An 18,812-nucleotide genomic window follows, 5' to 3' on the forward strand; every position below is an offset into this window, starting at 1 on the left:
AAAAAGGGTCACTGTACATTGGAGCTTAATTAACGGTCAGTAAATATTATTTTAAAATTAATGACATTCTAAACTGGCCAATTGTGAACAGCTCTGGTCAGGTGAAAGGCTGTGGCTTCTATTATTCAGTCAGTTCATTCCATGTTACATCTTCTCTTTTTCCTCCACTTTTTGTTTCATTGTGGTTTTGTCCAGTGAGTCTTCCCATGATACGTCCAAAGTATAACAGCTTCAGTTTAGTCCTTGACTGAATCAAGCCTTTCCCTGAAATCAAATATTGTATGTTCGCTTCCACTGGACCTACTTTGTACATGCATTCATTGTTTGCCCTCTCATTCTGTTCTAATCCAGGCATCAGGGCTGTTACCAGACCCCGGTTAAGTGTTAAAAAGTAAGGATATTAACACACACACACCGCTTTTAGAGATAATTTTGCATCACTAAGAACTCGCCCTGCTTCTGAAAACAGAGTAGGCTTCTGGAGAGCAACGAAAGTACCTTGGGGACCAGGGGTGACGGAGCCACAGCCCGTGAGCGCCCTTCGCTTTCCGCGCGCGCGCGCGCGGGGGGGGGAATATAGATACGGGTGCCGAGGGGGCACTTTCGCTTTCCCCGCCGGCTGTAGGCCCCGTCCCCAAACGGCGAGCCGTCGGCGCTTGCGCACCGCTCGGGGTGTCAAGGCAATTGCAGGCGGCGCTTCAGCATCCAGGCAAGAAAAAAAAAAGAAGAGGATGGCCGAGTGGGGGTGCCGCCTGCTTCTCGCCCACTCAGAAAGCTGCCTACGCCTGAAAGACGGGCCTTTACCAAATAGGCTAGACTAGAGAGTCGGCTCGGGCAGAACGGGGCGTAGAGTGGTCGGGGCACAAGGTGCCCGCCCGCCCGCCCGTTTAAGATAAAAGGGGGCACGGCTGTGAGGAGGCAGTGGCAGCTGCTATTCATGCCGCCGGCTCCTCCTTCCTCAGACCGCTACCCACTGACCGCGAGGAAGGGCCGAGCCGTTGGGGCTGTTGCGAGCCTTCCCCCCCTCCTCGTGTTTGTGTGCGTGAGGCACGGCACGCGCCGCCGCGCCAGACGGTTGCTCGGCCGGTTCGCCCGGCGGCGGCGAGTGGGGGTGGTTGCGCGCGCACGTCCGTTCCACCTTCACGTCCTTTGCCCACCCCCCAACACCAACCCCTGCCCGGCCAGCCCGCCCGCCCGTCCGCGCCACCCACGGACCGACCATGCGGTTGTGCGGGGCGCTCCTGAAGAGCCCCGTCCCTAAACAGATCGAGTACTACTCTCGCTTTTCTCCGTCGCCGCTCTCGATCAAGCAGTTCCTGGACTTCGGTGAGTGACGGAAGGGCCACGGCGCCACACACACATCACAACGACGCCCGCACCGCTTCCCCCTTCTCTTTTCCTTTCCCCCGCCAACCGACCCCTCCATCGGCATTTGGGGCGAGGGGGCGGGCGCAGGCTCCGCCGGGCGATGGCCCCTTACCCAGGTTTCTCGGTGTGTGTGTATGTGTGTGACGTCACCGAGCGGGGGGTGGGGGAAGGGCCGGCGACGAGGCATCAAAACAAACAGAAGCAAGTGAAGGGTCCAAGGGCTCAGGCCGTCCGGGCCTCAGGACCTCCGCCAAGGGCCATGGCAGGATGAGTGCCGGCCACGAACAGGCGGTTGGTTGTGAAGAGGCTCCGACTAGTGGGGGTGCAGGAGAAGAGGGGCCCAACTCCTGGACAGGCAGAAGCGCAAAACAGATAGGGCGCTGACTATGAAGCCACACTTTGCAGTGGGTTTACACACCACGGGTTTGGTCGGCAAGGGCCTCTTCATTTCTTGCCCGAAAAGGGTTAGGCAGTAGTTCTCAACCTGACAACCTGGCATATCTGGCTCAGGTAGGCAACGAGCAGGAGGCCAGAAGACTTACACTTCACCTGTTGACTTCCTTTGTTTTATAGCTGTTAGAGAAACAGGGCATCCATGTGGGTGTGCTAAGTAAATCTAGTCTTTCTGAACCATAATCACATGCATTCTCACCATTCTAGGGATAAGGTCAGATTCTAGATCTCCAACTCTTAGGATGGAGGACAAGCCAAAGGCTTGAGCACTCCTCCCCCCCCCAACTCCAGCTTGATTTAATTCTCTGGGTTTCCATGTTTCCCTCAGACTAATTGCTTGTGCTGCCCAATGTCAACAATTTCATGTTAAATTTAAAAATAAACTTATCTGGAGAAATTGTGAACCATGGTGTGGTGATCAGCAGTTGGGTTCGTGATTAGCAACAGTGGTCCTCCAGATGATTTGGTGTACATCAGCTGTAGGCCAGTGATAGTACTGTATTATGTATCAGTGGGTGCTATAGATCAGAAAGGTTTGGAAAACCACAGCTGCCCAAACCCTCCTAGTTTCTTGATTCATATGGTTTATATACTGTAGTAGTCTTCAGCTTTCTCAGTCTGAGACCTAGGAACATTTTAAGCTCACACATCCACTTCTTAACAGTTTCCCATTCTTTTGATAGTTGTATTGCTAATGTAACCTGTCTTAAACTGTGATCCAGTAGTGCAGTGGATTGGCAGCTGCCCACAGCTGTTACTGGACTGCAGCTCTCATCATCCAGAACCAGCAGTGAGCAATCCTGAACGTTCCAGTCGATCAATATCTGGAGGGCTGCATTTTGCTCCTGCAGGAGGGGGTAATCATCAAACAGTTGAAGACCATTGGATTGTTTCTGGTGTGATGTCTCCCAGATTTGCTGGGCTAGACACAGACCCCCTCCCTATAGATGTGTAGAAAATTATTGAAGACCAAACTGTCGAGGGAGGTCTTTGGCAACATCTGATATTGATTCTGTGACTCGTTATACAGTATTTCATTTTTTGGATTGATGTTTTATCATTGTCATTTGTTGTATTGGATTTTATTTATTTATTTTTGATCTGTTCTGTTAGATGTTTGTTGCTAATGTCAGGTGATGTTTGCCTTTCAGTTAATTTGACAGTTGGGAGGTGAGTCTTCTTTTTAATTGCATAGTTTAAATTTAGTAAACCACCCCAAGTTACAATTTTGCTAAGTAGGCTAAATAAATCAATAAATCAATAAATAAATGCAGATGCATATAAGAAGGAAATGTTCTGATGGGGCTTCTTAGGAAAAATACCATGGCTTTATTGTTTCACCAGTCATGGTGTTGAAGTGGAGTACCAGTAAGCAATGTATCAATTGCCAATTCAGACTCATCTTAGTGGTGATATTTTCCCCTGCGTGCCTTTGGTTTAGGGTCAGAGTAGACACTAGCAGATTTTAGAAGAATTGCTGTCTCAGATGGTGAAAAGTTTTACAGTACATAATTTTTCTCAACAGTATGTCCTGAGTTTAGCATGCTTTGTTTTATGATTGGTCATTGGGACGTAATATTCATTTGCATATCTGGTTGCTATGGCACCTGTCTTTTGAGGAAATCTTGAAGTTAATAGCTTGATCTAGCTAACATTTGGTTTGATCCTGAAATGCAGAAAGGGAGCCTGCATATTGCATACTACTGTTTGGAGTAGCAAAAGCAAAGTATTCTCTTAAGCTAATTCTGCTATGTCACCCTCACACCTTTCATTAATATTAGTTCTTGGCATACATCATGGGCTTCGAAAAGCATGTTCTCATTCTCATTGGCTTTGTTTCAGCTAATATTGCTACACAGTGGCTGGAATTGTATACAGATTCATGCATGCAGTGGTGATGATGTCATCAGGAGTGGCAAATACCCTGTTCCCCCCAAAATAAGACCTAACCTGAAAATAAGCCCTACTATGATTTTTCAGGATGCTTGTAATATAAGCCCTACCCCAAAAATAAGCCCCAGTTAAGTGAAACCCCAGTTAAGTGAAAGACTCCCTGGAAAAGACGCTGATGTTGGGAAAGTGTGAAGGCAGGAGGAGAAGGGGACGACAGATGATGAGATGGTTGGGCAGTGTCATCGAAGCAACCAACATGAATTTAACCCAACTCCGGGAGACAGTGGAAGACAGGAGGGCCTGGCGTGCTCTGGTCCATGGGGTCATGAAGAGTCAGACACGACTAAACGACGACGATGAGTGAAACCCCGCCCTCTACCATTGTGCAGCAACTAGAAGAAGATGACATGACTGTATTTGAATAAATGTAGATTGTTGTACATGAAAAAATAAAACATATCCTGAAAATAAGCCCTAATGTGTTTTTTGGAGCAAAAATTAATATAAGACCCTGTCTTATCTTTGGGGAAACACGGTAGTTGCTGATTAAAGGCCTCCTTTGGGGATTTTGGGCGCACTCAACTTTATCATATTGTGTGCAAGTCACATGCACCCCCAAATCACCTTTAATCAGTGGCGATTCATTTACCACTCATTATTATGTCATTTCCATTGCCAATGTGGAGATGCAAAACAGGATTTCAGTCGCTATCTGTCTAATGAAACTTATGTGTATCAGCTCTAAAACTCACCACAACTTATTGACGCTCATAGTATTCTGCAGATTTTTTGGATCTGTTTTGTTATCAGTCAATACACGCAACTTCAGGAACACCAAAGCTTTGTGTTTCTACTACATGGGCAAGAGGAGCCATGGGGGCCAAACAGAAATTGCTTTTATAGCAGGGGTGGGGAATCTAGGCCTAAATCCAGTTTGACAAATTATAAGGCTAAATTAAGGCCTTTAAAAAAAAGACCTAAAGATTGTCAACTAGAGTAGATCCATTGACTGAATGAGATTTACATCATGTTGGCATATTCAGCAATTGATTCAGTAGATCAGTGGTACCGTATTTTTCCATGTAAAAGGTGATACTTTTTCCTAAAATCATTGGAGGAAAAATTGAGGGTCATCTTTTACACAGAAGTAAACCAAGGAGAAAACTGTGCTGTAGCAAAACTGCCTACGCTGTGCTCATCAGTGGGGTCAGGAGGCACCTCCGTGCCAGGACCCACCCCCTCCGTTTCTGCTTCTGCTACTGCTTCACAGATCTGAAGCAGTGGGCGCTGTTCCTCATCGCCTGCAAGCGGATCCGGAGTGGGGTGTGCATGCACACAGCGGGGCTTAGGAAATGGAGGGGTAAAACAGCGAAAGGGCTGCAGGATCAAAGGGCTGCAATCCTGCAGCCCTTTCATCGCTGCTTTACCTCTCCATTTCCTAAGCCCTGAATGGTGGGGTAAAGCAGCCGTGAAATGGCTGTAGGATCAAAGGGCTGCTTTACCCCTCCACTTCCTAAGATTCCTGCTTTCCCCCTCCACTTCTGCAGCCCTTTGATCCTGCTTTCGTGAGGCTTAGGAAGTGGAGGGGAAGAGCAGCGATCACATTTTCTTATTTGGGGTTGGAAAGTGGGGGTAGTCTTATACATTGGGTCATCTTATACATGGAAAAATACAGTATTTGAGACCAGTGGTTGGATTTTGTTTGCAGTTATGTGTGCAGAGAAGCACATATTGTGCTAGGAGAGAAGAAGGAATTGGGACACCTGTATGTATCTCATTTTAAGAAGAATGAAAACCTGTTTAGCAGCAGAGATTATCAGTGAAGTAACTTGGTTGAAAGAACATGTGGGGGTTACAAGAATATGTATAACGTTCTCACACAATTAAACTGAATGACAGTTACTTTGAGACAAATACAGCACTCCTGATGTATATTGAAAAGCATCTACTTCAGCTACTGTCCTGTAAAATGCCCAGCTATCAGGAGAGACCAGTTTTGTTTTATCTTATTTATTTATTTATTTAACTTGTATGCCGCCTGCACTACCCAAAGGTCTCTGGGCGGCTTACAACAATTAAAATACAATAAAAAGATAAGACAATTAAAATACAATTAAAATATATACTCTAAAAATTGCCATTAGGACCCACAGTTGATATTATTTTAATTAAAAGCCTTCTGGAACAGGAAGGTTTTGACCTGGCGCCGAAATGTCATCAGCGTCGGCGCCAGGGCATTGAAGTGTTCCTAATTGCCTTATGAAGTTGCTACAGCAATATGAATTGTTCATGTTTGCTTTCATGCTGGGTAATCTAGAAACACACTATGTTTGGCTGACATAGTGTATCAAAGGCATACATAGAAGGAGGTGACCATTTGAGATTGCTTGTAGAATTATCTTCTTAGACAGTCATAGGAACAGGAAAACTAGAGAATAGAATGTTGCTTTTCTGAATGGTATATACATACTTTGTGTTTCTGTATTGGCCTGGTGATAAATTGGTGTGTTAATGCTGGCTAAAGTGCTGGATTAGAACTTGGAAGATCCAAGTTCAAGGTCCTGGGTGACTTTGGGTCAGTCATTCTCTCTCAGCTGACTTACTTCACAGGTTTGTTGTGAGGAGAAAGGAAGATTGCCATGTGTTCGGCCTCAAACTTGCTGGAGGAAAGGTGCAATATAAATGTAACTGTAGACAGACAGACAGACCTTCCAGTTTTCCTAGCACTGTGTTCTTTTCTACTGAATCTTGCCTCTTGATATGCCAGAAGTATAATAGCCTCAGTCTAGTTAATGAATGAATTGATATATTCATCTAGGTTAGTGATGGTGAACCTTTTTGAGCCCAGGTGCCCAAACTGCAACACAAAACTAACAATTTATTTTTATTTATTTATTTATTGCATTTATATGCCGCCCATCTAGACATAGTCTACTCTGGGCAGCTCACAACTTAGAAGATATAAACAATTTAAAATATACAGTTTTACATTAAAAAACAAAACGATATAAAATATAATATCATAAATTTACAATTTTAACAGTTAATTTAAAGCAAAGAGTCCCAAGATGGCAAGAATAAAAGAGAAAAATAAGAATGACTTAATTGACTGAAGGGAAGGCCTGCTTGAATAGCCAAGTTTTCTGCTGGCTTTTGAAACCATGACCACCCTGAAGAGTCCCACTCCTCCAGCACCTTCCTGGGACACTCCTCGCTCTGCCTTCAGCTGCAATCCTTAAATGTGCAGGCAGCAGGAGCCAGGTGTTTCCACGTTTGGCATCCAGGTGGATGTGTATATGTATGTGTGTGTTAGTGTCAGTGGCGGCCATTGCCAGCTTGGCTCTCTCTCCCTTCCCAAGAGTTCTTCCCAAAATCGGGGATCGGAGGGCAGGTAAATATTTCTCGATGGCAACTTATGACTGGCAGACTGGAATGCCCACAGAGAGGGCTCTGCGTGTCAGCTGTGGTACGTGTGCCATAGGTTTACCATTGCTGATCTAGGTCCTAAGAATGAAGATTTCTGTTTGAACTGAGAGATTTGATACTAAATTGTCCAGTAGTTTCAATGGAGGAGATAGGAAGGACAAATGAAACAATAATTTGAAATTAGTTGTGTGATCTATTAATGAGTCTATATGAACAAAACAGAAATTGCTAGATGTGAAAAGCCAATAAGATGGTAAAAAGTGTTGGCTGACATAACATATTTTCAGTTTTTGCTAAGGAGAAAGAGAATTAACTGTTCTCAGGAAAATGGGAAGTGGCTGGAAGTGGATATCAAAATGCCTGGATTGTTGTTATGTGCTGTCAGCCCCCGACTCATAGTGGCCCTGTGAATGTGTGATCTCAAAGATATTCTGTCTTCAATAGCCCTGCTCAGCTCTTGCAAACTCAAGTGTGTTGGTTCCTTTAGGGAGTCAATCTATCTCTTTTTTGGTCTTCCTCTTTTCCTGCTGCCTTCCCCCTTTCCCAGCATTATTGTCTCTTTCAGAGAATTCTGAATTCTCATGAGTTGTTCAAAATAGGACAACCTCTGTTTCAGCATTTTTACCTCCAGAGATAGTTCAGGCTTGATTTGGTCTAGGAACCACTTCTTCATCCAGGGTATCAGTAAAGCTCTCCTCCAGCACTATTTTTCAAATGAATCAATTATTTTCCCGACAGCTTTCTTTGCAGTCCAGTTTTCACATCCATACATAGTTAACAGAAATACAGTAGTGTGGATGATCTTGATGGTTGTTACTTGAAATGTTTGGCAAGGAAAATTCACAAAATGGTAGATCATATGCACTATTTACTGTAATTTAAATTGTTTTGTACATTATTTACAAATCAGCATGGTTATCCATGTATCTGTAACTTTTATTAATACTGTATTTTATGTTTTAGTTTATGAGGAGTGCTAATTTATCACATAGATTTTATGTGGATCATTAAGTAATAAGACATGAAAGAGAGAAAATTAGTTATATTTTGAGGTTATTTTTGGTAAAACAATGATGCAAGGAATCGGTAAAATAGTTAAAAATATGTGATGTTTTATAGACCAAAACATTGTATTAATGATCACTTTTGTATTAGGCTCTTCTTTTGAAAACCAGGAAGTCAAACAGTGTTTGTTTTCACTATCTAAATTTCACTATCTAAATTGCATGCAGTTACAAGCAAAAGTAGTGAAAACTGTTTGCAAAGATTTTAAACTCCAACAACTAACATAATCTAATCTAATCTTTAAATTTAGGTTATGTAAATACTAAATGGTCACATAGTTCCCTCTGAGCTTCTGATAGATGGAGTGAGAAGGATATATTAGTAATTTCATATAATTCTTACTTTCTGTCATTATCTTCAAAATTCCTCTCATGTTGTAGGTTGTTCACAGTAGTATCATCAGAACTAAACTTTCTGGATCATACAAGAAAAATTACTGTGTTTCCCCCAAAATAAGACAGGGTTTTACATTAATTTTTGCTCCAAAAAATGCATTAGGACTTATTTTCAGAGGATGTTTTTTTTCCATGTACAGCAATACAGTATACATTTATAATACATTCATGTCATCTTCATCTGGTTGCTGCACAATGGTGGAGGGGGGCTTTCACTTAACTGGGGCTTATTTTGGAGATAGGGCTTATATTACGAGCATCCTGAAAAATCATACTAGGTCTTATTTTCAGGTTAGGTCTTATTTTGAGGGAAGCAGGGTAGCTAACTAATTTGTCCAACTGATTCTAACATTCCTTTAGAAAGTACTCAAGTTACAGCTTTTACATTTAGGATTTTGGTTGTACTTTGGAATTTGATTTCTTTTTCTTATTAAGCAAAGCAGTACATTTAAAAGCAGTGGTGCCCGGTTTGCTTTTCAAAACAAACGGATAAACAAAGAGGAAAAATATATGAACATTATCAGTACTGCTACTCACACAGTAATAGCTATTGTAAGGATCAGCCTTTTAAAAATTAAGGGTACAAGTGGTACTATGTAATATATTTCATCTGAATATTCTTGTTTATGCTAGAAATGGGAAATGTGGTGATGAGAAGGGTAGGGCAAGATCAATTCATAACTGGGCTTCAAACAAGCGATATTCATTAAACTGGCCTTGGCTATGCAAGAGTAGTAACTACTATTCTGCCATTTGGAAAAACATAAAACAGTATAGCTAAGAACAACATGGCTGATCTGTGGGTACAGGTGTCGTACTAGTTGTCAGAGAGTGAAATGGCATGTACCTTATGTCTAAAGACTCTTTAACAGTGTTTTCCCAAGTGGTGTATATTGAATAATCCCTGTATGTTTCTTGAATATGGTTCTGCCTCAACAACCAAGCACCAAAGCTGTTTGTACCCATGGAGTGGCAACAGTAAGTTTTTTAATTTTTTTTTTTTACATCATACTGGTTTTCTGTGGAGAAGGCAACAACATTCCTGACTTGTGGCTGTCAAATAGGCATCTAGGCAAAATTCCAACCTAGCCCTATCAGCTGGTGGCCCAAGTAATCCGATAGTAAGACAAGAAGCACACAAGACTACAGAATTTTAGAAGTCAGCAAGAATACTGAACCTGACCTTAGTCTAAGGCTTTATTTTATGCCGTGGGACAGGGTAGAGAAAAAGTTATCTCTTCAGTCTACCCCTAGCTTGCTCCAGCTCACCCTGCTCATGTTGGGTGCCAGACAAAGAAGAAGAACCAACTTATATTCTTTATTTCTGGTTAAAAATAGTGTAATAATTTTAACCTTTTCAAATTATCTGTATTTCATATACATCCATAATTTTGAATTTTGTAACACTCTGATATGAATAAAGAAAGAACTTACAGTATATTGATAAACCAAGATTGAAGGCAAGATGTAGGAGTCAGGTACCCAAAGCTCTGTGTTCCACCTGTGTTAAGCATAAAGGACCTTAAGCCAAAAGAAGAGAGGCCTCAGTCTGTTTTTGTATTCATGAATGACCAGCAGAGGGCTGCATGCTGTGCAGAATGTAAATGCGAGATATTTTGTTTCCTATATGTTTACAGTCATCATTCGCACTCTTGCTTCCCTGCAGTCAACATGAATTTTCACTTCTGCCCTGCCCATTTGATAAAGTTTGTGTATGTTGCATTAGTTTTTTGTGAAGCTTTCTGGAAACATAAATGGAAGGGCAAAAAGGAAAAGGTAGCTGAAAGTGTATTTTTTAAAAATTCCGCAGCTGAACAACACAGCCAAAATGCTACAAAAGTGTCCAGATACTTGAGTTTTTTAGAAGATTAGATAAATGATTTAAAAAGAAGGGCATGGGGAAGAAACAGAAAAGTCCCAGTATAAGCTCAGATATTTTACCATGAAGTGGTCTGTTAGAAATTATATACATAAAGCTGGTGATCAAACTGTAATTGTTGCACTGGATAGAAAAAGTCAATTGAATCCAAGCCATTAGTACTGACTAGTGGAGGAGGCTGAACCCATTGTATAAATTCTTTCTTCATGTAACAGGATTACCTCTAGTGATAAGATTGCCTTATGGCTTATGCTACTACTCTTTGCTTGGTTTTAGTGTTACAGTTCTAACTCTCCTGAAGTATTAATGCTTCTTTAACAATTAAGTGGGAATTCTTGCTGGGAGTTGTAGGAGCCCCTTAGAACATGTACATTATCTGGGCTGCCCTGTATTTGTTTTTCTTCTCTGGTTCTTCATGTTGATATGAAGCTCCTTGCTGTAGGGTTCACTAATGTTTGGGATGGTATGTTGACCTTTTTTGAAAAGATGCTTCTTGGAGAGCCTGTGACAAAAATGGAAGCTTTCCACATTACTTTCTGGTTCCAGTCCAAGAACAACCCAAGAACAGAATAGACATAAATTGAGTGGACGGCCTCTTTTTAGCTAATGAGATCAGGTGAAATAGTCTGTATTGACTACTTTTTTCAAACTATATTGATATTACTTAACAATTTAAACAAGGGTTAAATATGTACTGAAGTGAAAGTCAGATTTTTAAAGGCTAATCTGATCCCAATATAGTTTGAATCTAAACAACTATTAAGTGATTTTTATTCATGTTGTTGGATTCAGTCCTGTTCTAAGACTTGGAAGGAATTTATTATGTGGCTAGTTGACTGGGCTTTTCTGGATCACTGAGCAGAAACCATGCATGTATGATTAAGTTATGTTCTCATTTCTTGTTTTCAAAAGAAATAAATTGAGAGCTGTTGTGTTTTTCTATTTCTCTTTAAAGTCAGCTTTGTAACTTATTGGCAGTTGGAACAGTCTGTTATATAACCATTTCTACTGGATTTTACCAGCAACTGTGAAGTCTGCTTTCTGTATTTGTAGAAGTGTCATGGGATAATGTCCTGTAGATTTCAGAACATTGTGACCATTTATTCATATTCTCTAGGAAGTCGCCTGGATTATACAGAATTCAAAAAATGTGTGTGATACAACCTATCTGTCTGCCACTTTGTAGCCTACACACATTTCAGCAGGGCTTCCACATAGTTCCTTTCGTGAACTCTGAAGAAATAGTTTAAGGCAGTGGTCCCCAACCTTGGGCCTCCAGATGTTCTTGGACTACAACTCCCAGAAGCCTTTACCACCACCTCTGCTGGCCAGGATTTCTGGGAGTTGAAGTCCAAGAACCTCTGGAGGCCCAAGTTTGGGGACCACAGGTTTAAGGGCTCACGGAAGCATGTACCTGATAGACTGTAGGTGGTGAGGCAGATTTTCTCACCAAGGCAAATAGGACTGTCAGAAGATAGATTTTTTTCTGGACGGCAACATGGGAGAAAGGGTTAGATCCATTCCTAGTGTGGTTTCAATAATTACCAATCCTATCTCCAGTGGTTTTTGACAATTATGTTGAATGCAAAGACGGTTTGATTTTAATTGTAGTTTGAATGTGAAATTTGCTCCATTGACTTTGGTGTTATTTCAGCTCCAATACACAAACTAATTGACTTTACTTATTTTAATATATTTATTTACATGAAATATGAAAAAATCAGACAAATCCACTTTGGAATAACAGATTTATATCAGACGTTTCTCAGAAAGCTCTTAAATACTTTAATTGCATTTTTATATATGTACTGGTTCATTGCTGACAGTATCCTTGATGTTTTTTGGCTGAGAATTTCCTGATGGTCAGTATCTGCAGTGTATTAAATCAACTAAGATAGTTTTGTCAGAACAGGATAACCTATTGAATAATTGTTGTGTATCTTTCTTCCTCAGTCTTGCCTATGCTATTTAATCAGTCCGCTCCAAAGAACTTACATCAGCATTGATTAGGCTGTTCCAGAGTGAGTAACCTGAGTCAAAATACCTGTATTTCATAATGGAACTATTTATACAATTTGAGTGGTTTAGGTATCTAGGTACAGAGCCATTTGATTCCCCACTGTGCCTCCTGGAAGTTCAACCAGTTTGTGTGGCTTTGGGCAAGCTGCACAGTCCCAGGGTGCCCCAGAAGAAGCGAATGGTAAACCACTTTTGAGTATTCTCTACCTGGAAAACACTGGAAAGGATCGTATTAAGTTAGAATTGACTGATGATACATGATTGAAGTGAAATCAAAATGGAAAAGAAATATGAAATAGGGGACTGTTTATGTTGTAAACTTAAACTGCCTGTGCTTTAACAGCATTAGGAGCAAAATTCCACCAACATACATAGTTGAATCCAAATTCTGCATACAGAAGATGCCTTCTGCTTATGGAAAGGCTGCTGTATACTTTGAGCCTTTGTGAATTCTGACATCTTCTAGATGTGTTGAACTTTATCTCCCATCATTTCTAGACATCAGGGGCAGTCATATTGGTGAAGAGAATTGTAGTTGGGCACATTTGGTGTTAGGGACGTCTGTGTTAGAGCACTACATGGGAAGGATCTACTGTCCTCTTTGGATGCAGTCTAGCCCGTCCTGAATTAGCTTTTGTGTGTGCTAAACGATGTTAATTAATCAGCAAAGAATTTAGCTGCTTAAATTTGCTTCATTTTATATGTGTGTGTGTGTGTGTGCATACCATATCTGAATACGTTTTCATGGCAAAATGTTTGCATGAAGGCAGAAAGCTGCTTTTTGCAAATCGCTCCCCCCTGCATTTTCTTTGCAAAACGTGGAGGGTTGAAGCTGCTTTTTGCAATGAAACTGTAGGGGGAAAGCTGAAGTCGCTTCCCCCTGTATTTTCTTTGCGAAACGTGGAAGGGGGGAGTTGGTTTTTTGCCATGAAAATGTAGGAAAGAAATTTTGCAAAGAAAGAAATTTTGATTTAGAAGGGGGGGGGCGTTTTATACATGGGGTGTCTTATACATGGAAAAATACGGTATGTGCCATGCAGACATCTCAGTTTTTAGAAATGGAGAAAATCAGTATATTTGTGCAGAAGAACTTACTGCTTTGGTATGTCTTACTGCGGTTAGTAGCTTTGAATTACAGTATGTGTGTTGATGGGGAAACCAGTTCTTACAAGGAAGTCAAACTACATTGCTGCTCATTGTTTTTAACACAAATTATTAAATGGATTTAAGTAGAAAATTGACACTTAAGATTGTTCTGTTACTATGACTTCTTTGTTTTCCTACTTCTTTCTGACAGTAATTACTTTAACATGCTTGTCAAGTGGATGCATTCTTTCTGAAAGAAAAATCAGTGTGTTGTAGGTAGATGTCTACATTGTAGCTGCCCCACAGTAAACTTGTATGTGTGAGTAAATTTGCTTGTTTCTCTATTTCTTCCTTCTTTCCGTGTTTCTTCAAATCCATGCTGTGGATATATTTAACTTTTTTGCTACAGAGGCTTGGAAAGGTCAGTGGTGTTGTGCAGTAAGGTCAGTGGGACCTTTGGTGAAAATGCCAACAAAGAGTTTGGTTACCCCAAAAATTAAAGCCTGGGGGATGAAGAAAGTAAGAAACCAATCTTTCCAGCCACAAAGTAAGCAAAATGAGTTTTTTTCCCCCTTTGGTAAAGTGTGGTGGGAAAAGAGAGTAAGTAGGAAACAGTAGTTTCCTTAGTGGCATGTCACTTCTTCTATCCACTGTAGATACTAAGAACTGTTTACCAGTTTCTCCTTAAAGGAGTATCTATGTAAAAATTGCTAAGTACTATTGGATTCCTAAGTCAGTTCTGAAGCTTATTTTTCATCCAATTTTTTTCAATAGCATATGCTCACTTTAACAGTCTTGGTTACAATCTGTCATTGCTGACCTCTAGTAGGAGTTTTGGAGTAGTAGGAAACTGACTCCTTTTTCCAAGATGCATTTTTATATATTACACTATTACTTGTTGTGGCACCTGTCCTGTTGATGTTGCTACAAAAGCTTCTAGCATCTGTTATTTTAAGAAAATGTCAATGATTTAAAGAAGCCACATTTTGAAAATTTTGATTTTTTTTAGGGACTGAAAAGTATACAGTTGCTGCTATGTGCCTGGTTTGTATGGATGAAAAACTAGATGCTATGAAAAAGGCTGGATTCAGATAGAATCTTAAAAGACATAATAGCTGGCTGTAACCACAGTTTGTGGAAGTTGAACATTTTGCTTGCAAATCAAGCAAATTATTGGTTATTTTTTATCTAATACTGGTTAGTCGCCTTATTTCTTTAGTTGTTGTTGTTGTTGTTGTTGTTGTTGTTGTTGTTATCTGGTGTATTGGTTTATGTCAGCCAAGGACTCCAAGTAATTACTCTATCATGATTTACTTGCCGCTGGCTGGCTGTGCAAAGAGGTTGCAAACTTTAACTCCCCTCAGAACTTTTTAGCCTCTTCCATTAGGGTTCTTTGGCACTCTCAATGTATCCTTGAGCAAAGAAATCCTAAAGGCATTTTTTTAAATAAACACTTGCCTCTAAGTCTTCCTAAACAGAAGTCCCTCCTATTGTATTCTTTCAACAAAGGCTTTGTTTTCCCTCAGCAGTAAAATTTCACTGAGGATGAAGCTGAAGAACGTTGGTTCGCAATAACTTTAGTTTTTAGGTGGATGTGTTGTTGCAGAAAGAGATGTTCTTTGACTGAAACTCCAAGAAGCCTTCACCATTTGCTATGCTTGACAAGATTTCTAGGACTTGTAGTCCAAGAACATCTGGGGACCCAAGGTTGGGAACCACTGTTTTAGAGTAGCTGCATTTTACAAATTGCTGGTATAGCTTATTAAGAGCAAAGGTGTGCTTTTAACATCTCTCTCTTTAACAATACTAATTGTGTGCCATCAAGCCAATTCTAATCTATGACAACCCTTTTCAAGATTTTTTAGGTAGAGAGTACTCAGAAGTGGTTTACCATTCCCTGCTTCTGAGAGCTTCCTGGGAGTGTGCTGCTTGTCCAGTGCTATTCAGGCTGGCCCTTCTAAGATACACATTGAGAAATTGAACTTCCAACCTCTGGATCCTCAATCAGGTACCTAACTCACTGAGGTCTCTAGCCAGCCATGTCTCTCTAGATGTGTGCAAAATTGGTTGTGGTCCCTTAAAAACATTTTTATTGTAAGTTGGCCATGGTGGAAGAAAGAGAGGAAGTATAAGGGTAAGGAGCCTGATGCGAAGCAGAAGGAGAAAGTGCTTTAAGAAGTTAAGTCTAGAAGTGCAAGCAAGGGTCTCCTGGCTGTGTGAATGGTTTCATCCTCTTCCTGCAATCCCCTTTTATTTATGTAGTTTATATGATGTAACAGACTACTAAATTAAGCCAAGATGTCAAGTTCAGATGTAGCACTTAAGCAGTCAGGATCTACAAGCCAACTTTAAATCATGTTTTTAGGTTATGATATATTGGTTCCAGCCTCTAAAGGATCCAAACAAACCACATTTGTCTGGGGCAAATTTGGATCATATATACAAGGAAGCCAGGAGTAAGCTAGACAAAAGTATGGCTTAGCACTATATCCAGACTCGAAAACACACCCAAAATATAATTCACTAACCTGCTTGCATGAGAATTAAGTCAGAACATTGGCAAATGGCTATTTTAAAGTACAATTTTAAACATTTGGTTTTTCATGGTTCTTCTGGATGCTATATCATTTGCCTGTAAAAGCATGAGACATGATAGGTAACTTTTCATTCCAGTAATCCTCTCTAATGAGAAAGGAGACTTGACAAAGATAATATGCTGTTCGGCCAAGCTAAGCTTCATTTCATTTATTTGCTTTTGGCTATAAAGAATAGCATTTGATTTAAAAACCTGCATCTGATTGATTGCTTCATGCTGCAGTTGTGAAGCATGAATTCTTACCATGGAGACTGTAACCTGGCTGCTTAATAAAGTTCATGTTAGAGGTGGTCCTGCCATTATCAATTTCTCAGAAGTGTACTCACTACAGACTTCTTGTGCTTAGGTACTTTTAACTAAAATGAATGATTGAGATGTATCAACCAATCAGTTGTTCCATATCCAATTCTAACTGTTGCTTTCTGTCCCACGTATAGGTTTCTCAGGAGATAGATAAGGTGGTCAGGCACTCCCGTTTCTTTAAGGACTTACCATAGTTTGTTGTGGTCCGCACAGTCAAAGGCTTTTGCATAATCAATGAAACAGAAGTAGATGTTTTTCTGGAACTCCCTGGTTTTCTCCATAATCTAGTGCATGTTAGCAATTTGGTCTATAGTTCCTCTGCCCCTTCAAAATCCAGCTTGTACTTCTGGGAGTTCTCGGTCCACATACTGCTGAAGCCTACCTTGTAGGGTTTTGAGCATAACCATGTTAGCGTGTGAAATGAGTGCAGTTATACGATAGTTGGAGCATTCTTTGGCACTGCCCTTCTTTGGAACTGGGATGTAGACTGATCTTTTCCAATCCTCTGGCCACTGCTGAGTTTTCCAAAGTTGGTGGCATATTGAGTGTAGCACCTTAACAGCGTCATCTTTTAAGATTTTAAATAGTTCAGCTGAAATGCCATCACATCCACTGCCTTGTTGTTAGCCATGCTTTGTAAGGCCTGCTTGATTTCACTCTCCAGGATATCTGGCTCAAGGTCAGCAACCACACTATCTGGGTTGTCCAGGACATCCAGATCTTTCTAGTATAATTCCTCTGTGTATTCTTGCCACCTCTTTTTGATGTCTTCTGCTTCTGTGGGGTCCCTGCCATTTTTGTCCTTTATCATGTCCATCTTTGCAACAAAATGTTCCTTTAATATCTCCAATTATCTTGAACAGATCTCTGGTTTTTCCCTTTCTATTATTTTCCTCTATTTATTTGCACTGTTCATTTAATAAGGTGCTCTTGTCTCTGCTTGCTATTCTTTGGAAGTTTGCATTCAATTTTCTGTAACTTTCCCTATCTCAGAGTGCTGTCCTCTGAAGATGCCGGCCACAGAGACTGGCGAAACCTTAGGAAGAACCACCTTCAGAACACGGCCAAAGAGCCTGAAAAACCCACAACAACGATTTTCCCTATCTCCCTTGCATTTTGTTTTCCTTCTCTTCTCTGCTATTTCTAAGGCCTCGTTGGAGAGCCACTTTGCTTTCTTGCATTTCCTTTTCTTTGGGATGGTTTTTGTTGCTGCCTCCTGTATAATGTTATGGACCTCCATCCATAGTTCTTCAGGCACTCTGTCCACCAAATCTAGTTCGCTAAATCTGTTCTTAAAATCTAGTTCCATAAATCTGTTCTTAACTTCCACTGGGTATTCATAAGGGATGTGGTTTAGATTATACCTGACTAGCCCAGTGGTTTTTCTTACTCTCTTCAGTTTAAGCTTGAATTTTGCTATGAGAAGCTGATGATCAGAGCCACAATCAGCTCCAGGTCTTGTTTTTGCTGACTGTATTGAGCTCCTCCACCTTTGGCTGCAGAGAATATAATCAATCTGATTTCGGTATTGCCCATCTGGTGATTTCCATGTGTAGAGTCGCCTCTTGTGTTGTTGGAAAAGAGTGTTTGTGATGACCAGCTTGTTGTCTTGACAAAACTCTATTAGCCTTTGCCGTGCTTCGTTTTGAACTCCAAGGCCAAACTTCCCTGTTGTTCCTTTTATCTCTTGACTCCCTACCTTAGCATTTCAATCCCCTAGAATGAGAAAAACATCTTTCTTTGGTGTCAGTTCTAGAAGGTGTTGTAAGTCTTCAAAGAATTCGTCAATTTCGGCCTCTTCAGTATCCTTGGTTGGTGCATAAACTTAGATTATTGTAATGCTGAAAGATCTGCCTTGGATTCGTCTTGAAATCATTCTATCATTTTTGAGATTGTATCCCAGTACACCTTTCCCCACTGTTTTGTTGACTATGAGAGCTACTCCATTTCTTCTATGGGGTTCATGCCCTCAATAGTAGATATGTTAATTGTCTTAATTGAATTTGCCCATTCCTGTCCATTTTAGTTCACTGACTCTGATGATGTCAATGTTTATTCTTGCCAACTCCTATCTGACCACATCCAAGGTCATTAGATCTTATATTTCAGGTTCCTAAGCAGTATTTTTCTTAGCAGCATCGGACTTTCCTTTAACTTCCAGGCATGTCCGCAGCTGAGCATCCTTTCGGCTTTGGCCCAGCCACTTCATTAAATTTGGAGCTACTTATACTTGTCCTCTGCACTTCCTCAGTAGCATGTTGGATGCCTTCCAACCTGAGGGGCTCATCTTCCAGCATCATACATATTCCCTCTCCACTGATATTTTCCT

The 18,812-nt window shown here is 40.8% G+C and overlaps 1 protein-coding gene across 3 annotated transcripts in view; it reads left to right on the forward strand.

Moving 5' to 3' along the window:
- Window positions 1–656: 656 nt before the first annotated feature.
- PDK3 (pyruvate dehydrogenase kinase 3) overlaps window positions 657–18,812 on the forward strand; it is a 52,701-nt gene continuing 34,545 nt past the window's right edge. The window contains exon 1 of one of the 3 annotated variants that reach the window (XM_020789146.3): window positions 657–1,326. In XM_020789146.3, coding sequence (XP_020644805.1) covers window positions 1,221–1,326 — 106 coding nt within the window. In that variant the 5' untranslated portion in view covers window positions 657–1,220. Of the gene's footprint in view, window positions 1,327–12,507; window positions 13,904–15,510; window positions 15,593–18,812 lie in introns of those variants that run through there. The other 2 variants (XM_020789147.3, XM_078390453.1) reach the window with 2 other exon arrangements.

This window comes from Pogona vitticeps, chromosome 3, assembly GCF_051106095.1.
Source record: "Pogona vitticeps strain Pit_001003342236 chromosome 3, PviZW2.1, whole genome shotgun sequence".
Classification (NCBI taxonomy): Eukaryota; Metazoa; Chordata; class Lepidosauria; order Squamata; family Agamidae; genus Pogona; species Pogona vitticeps.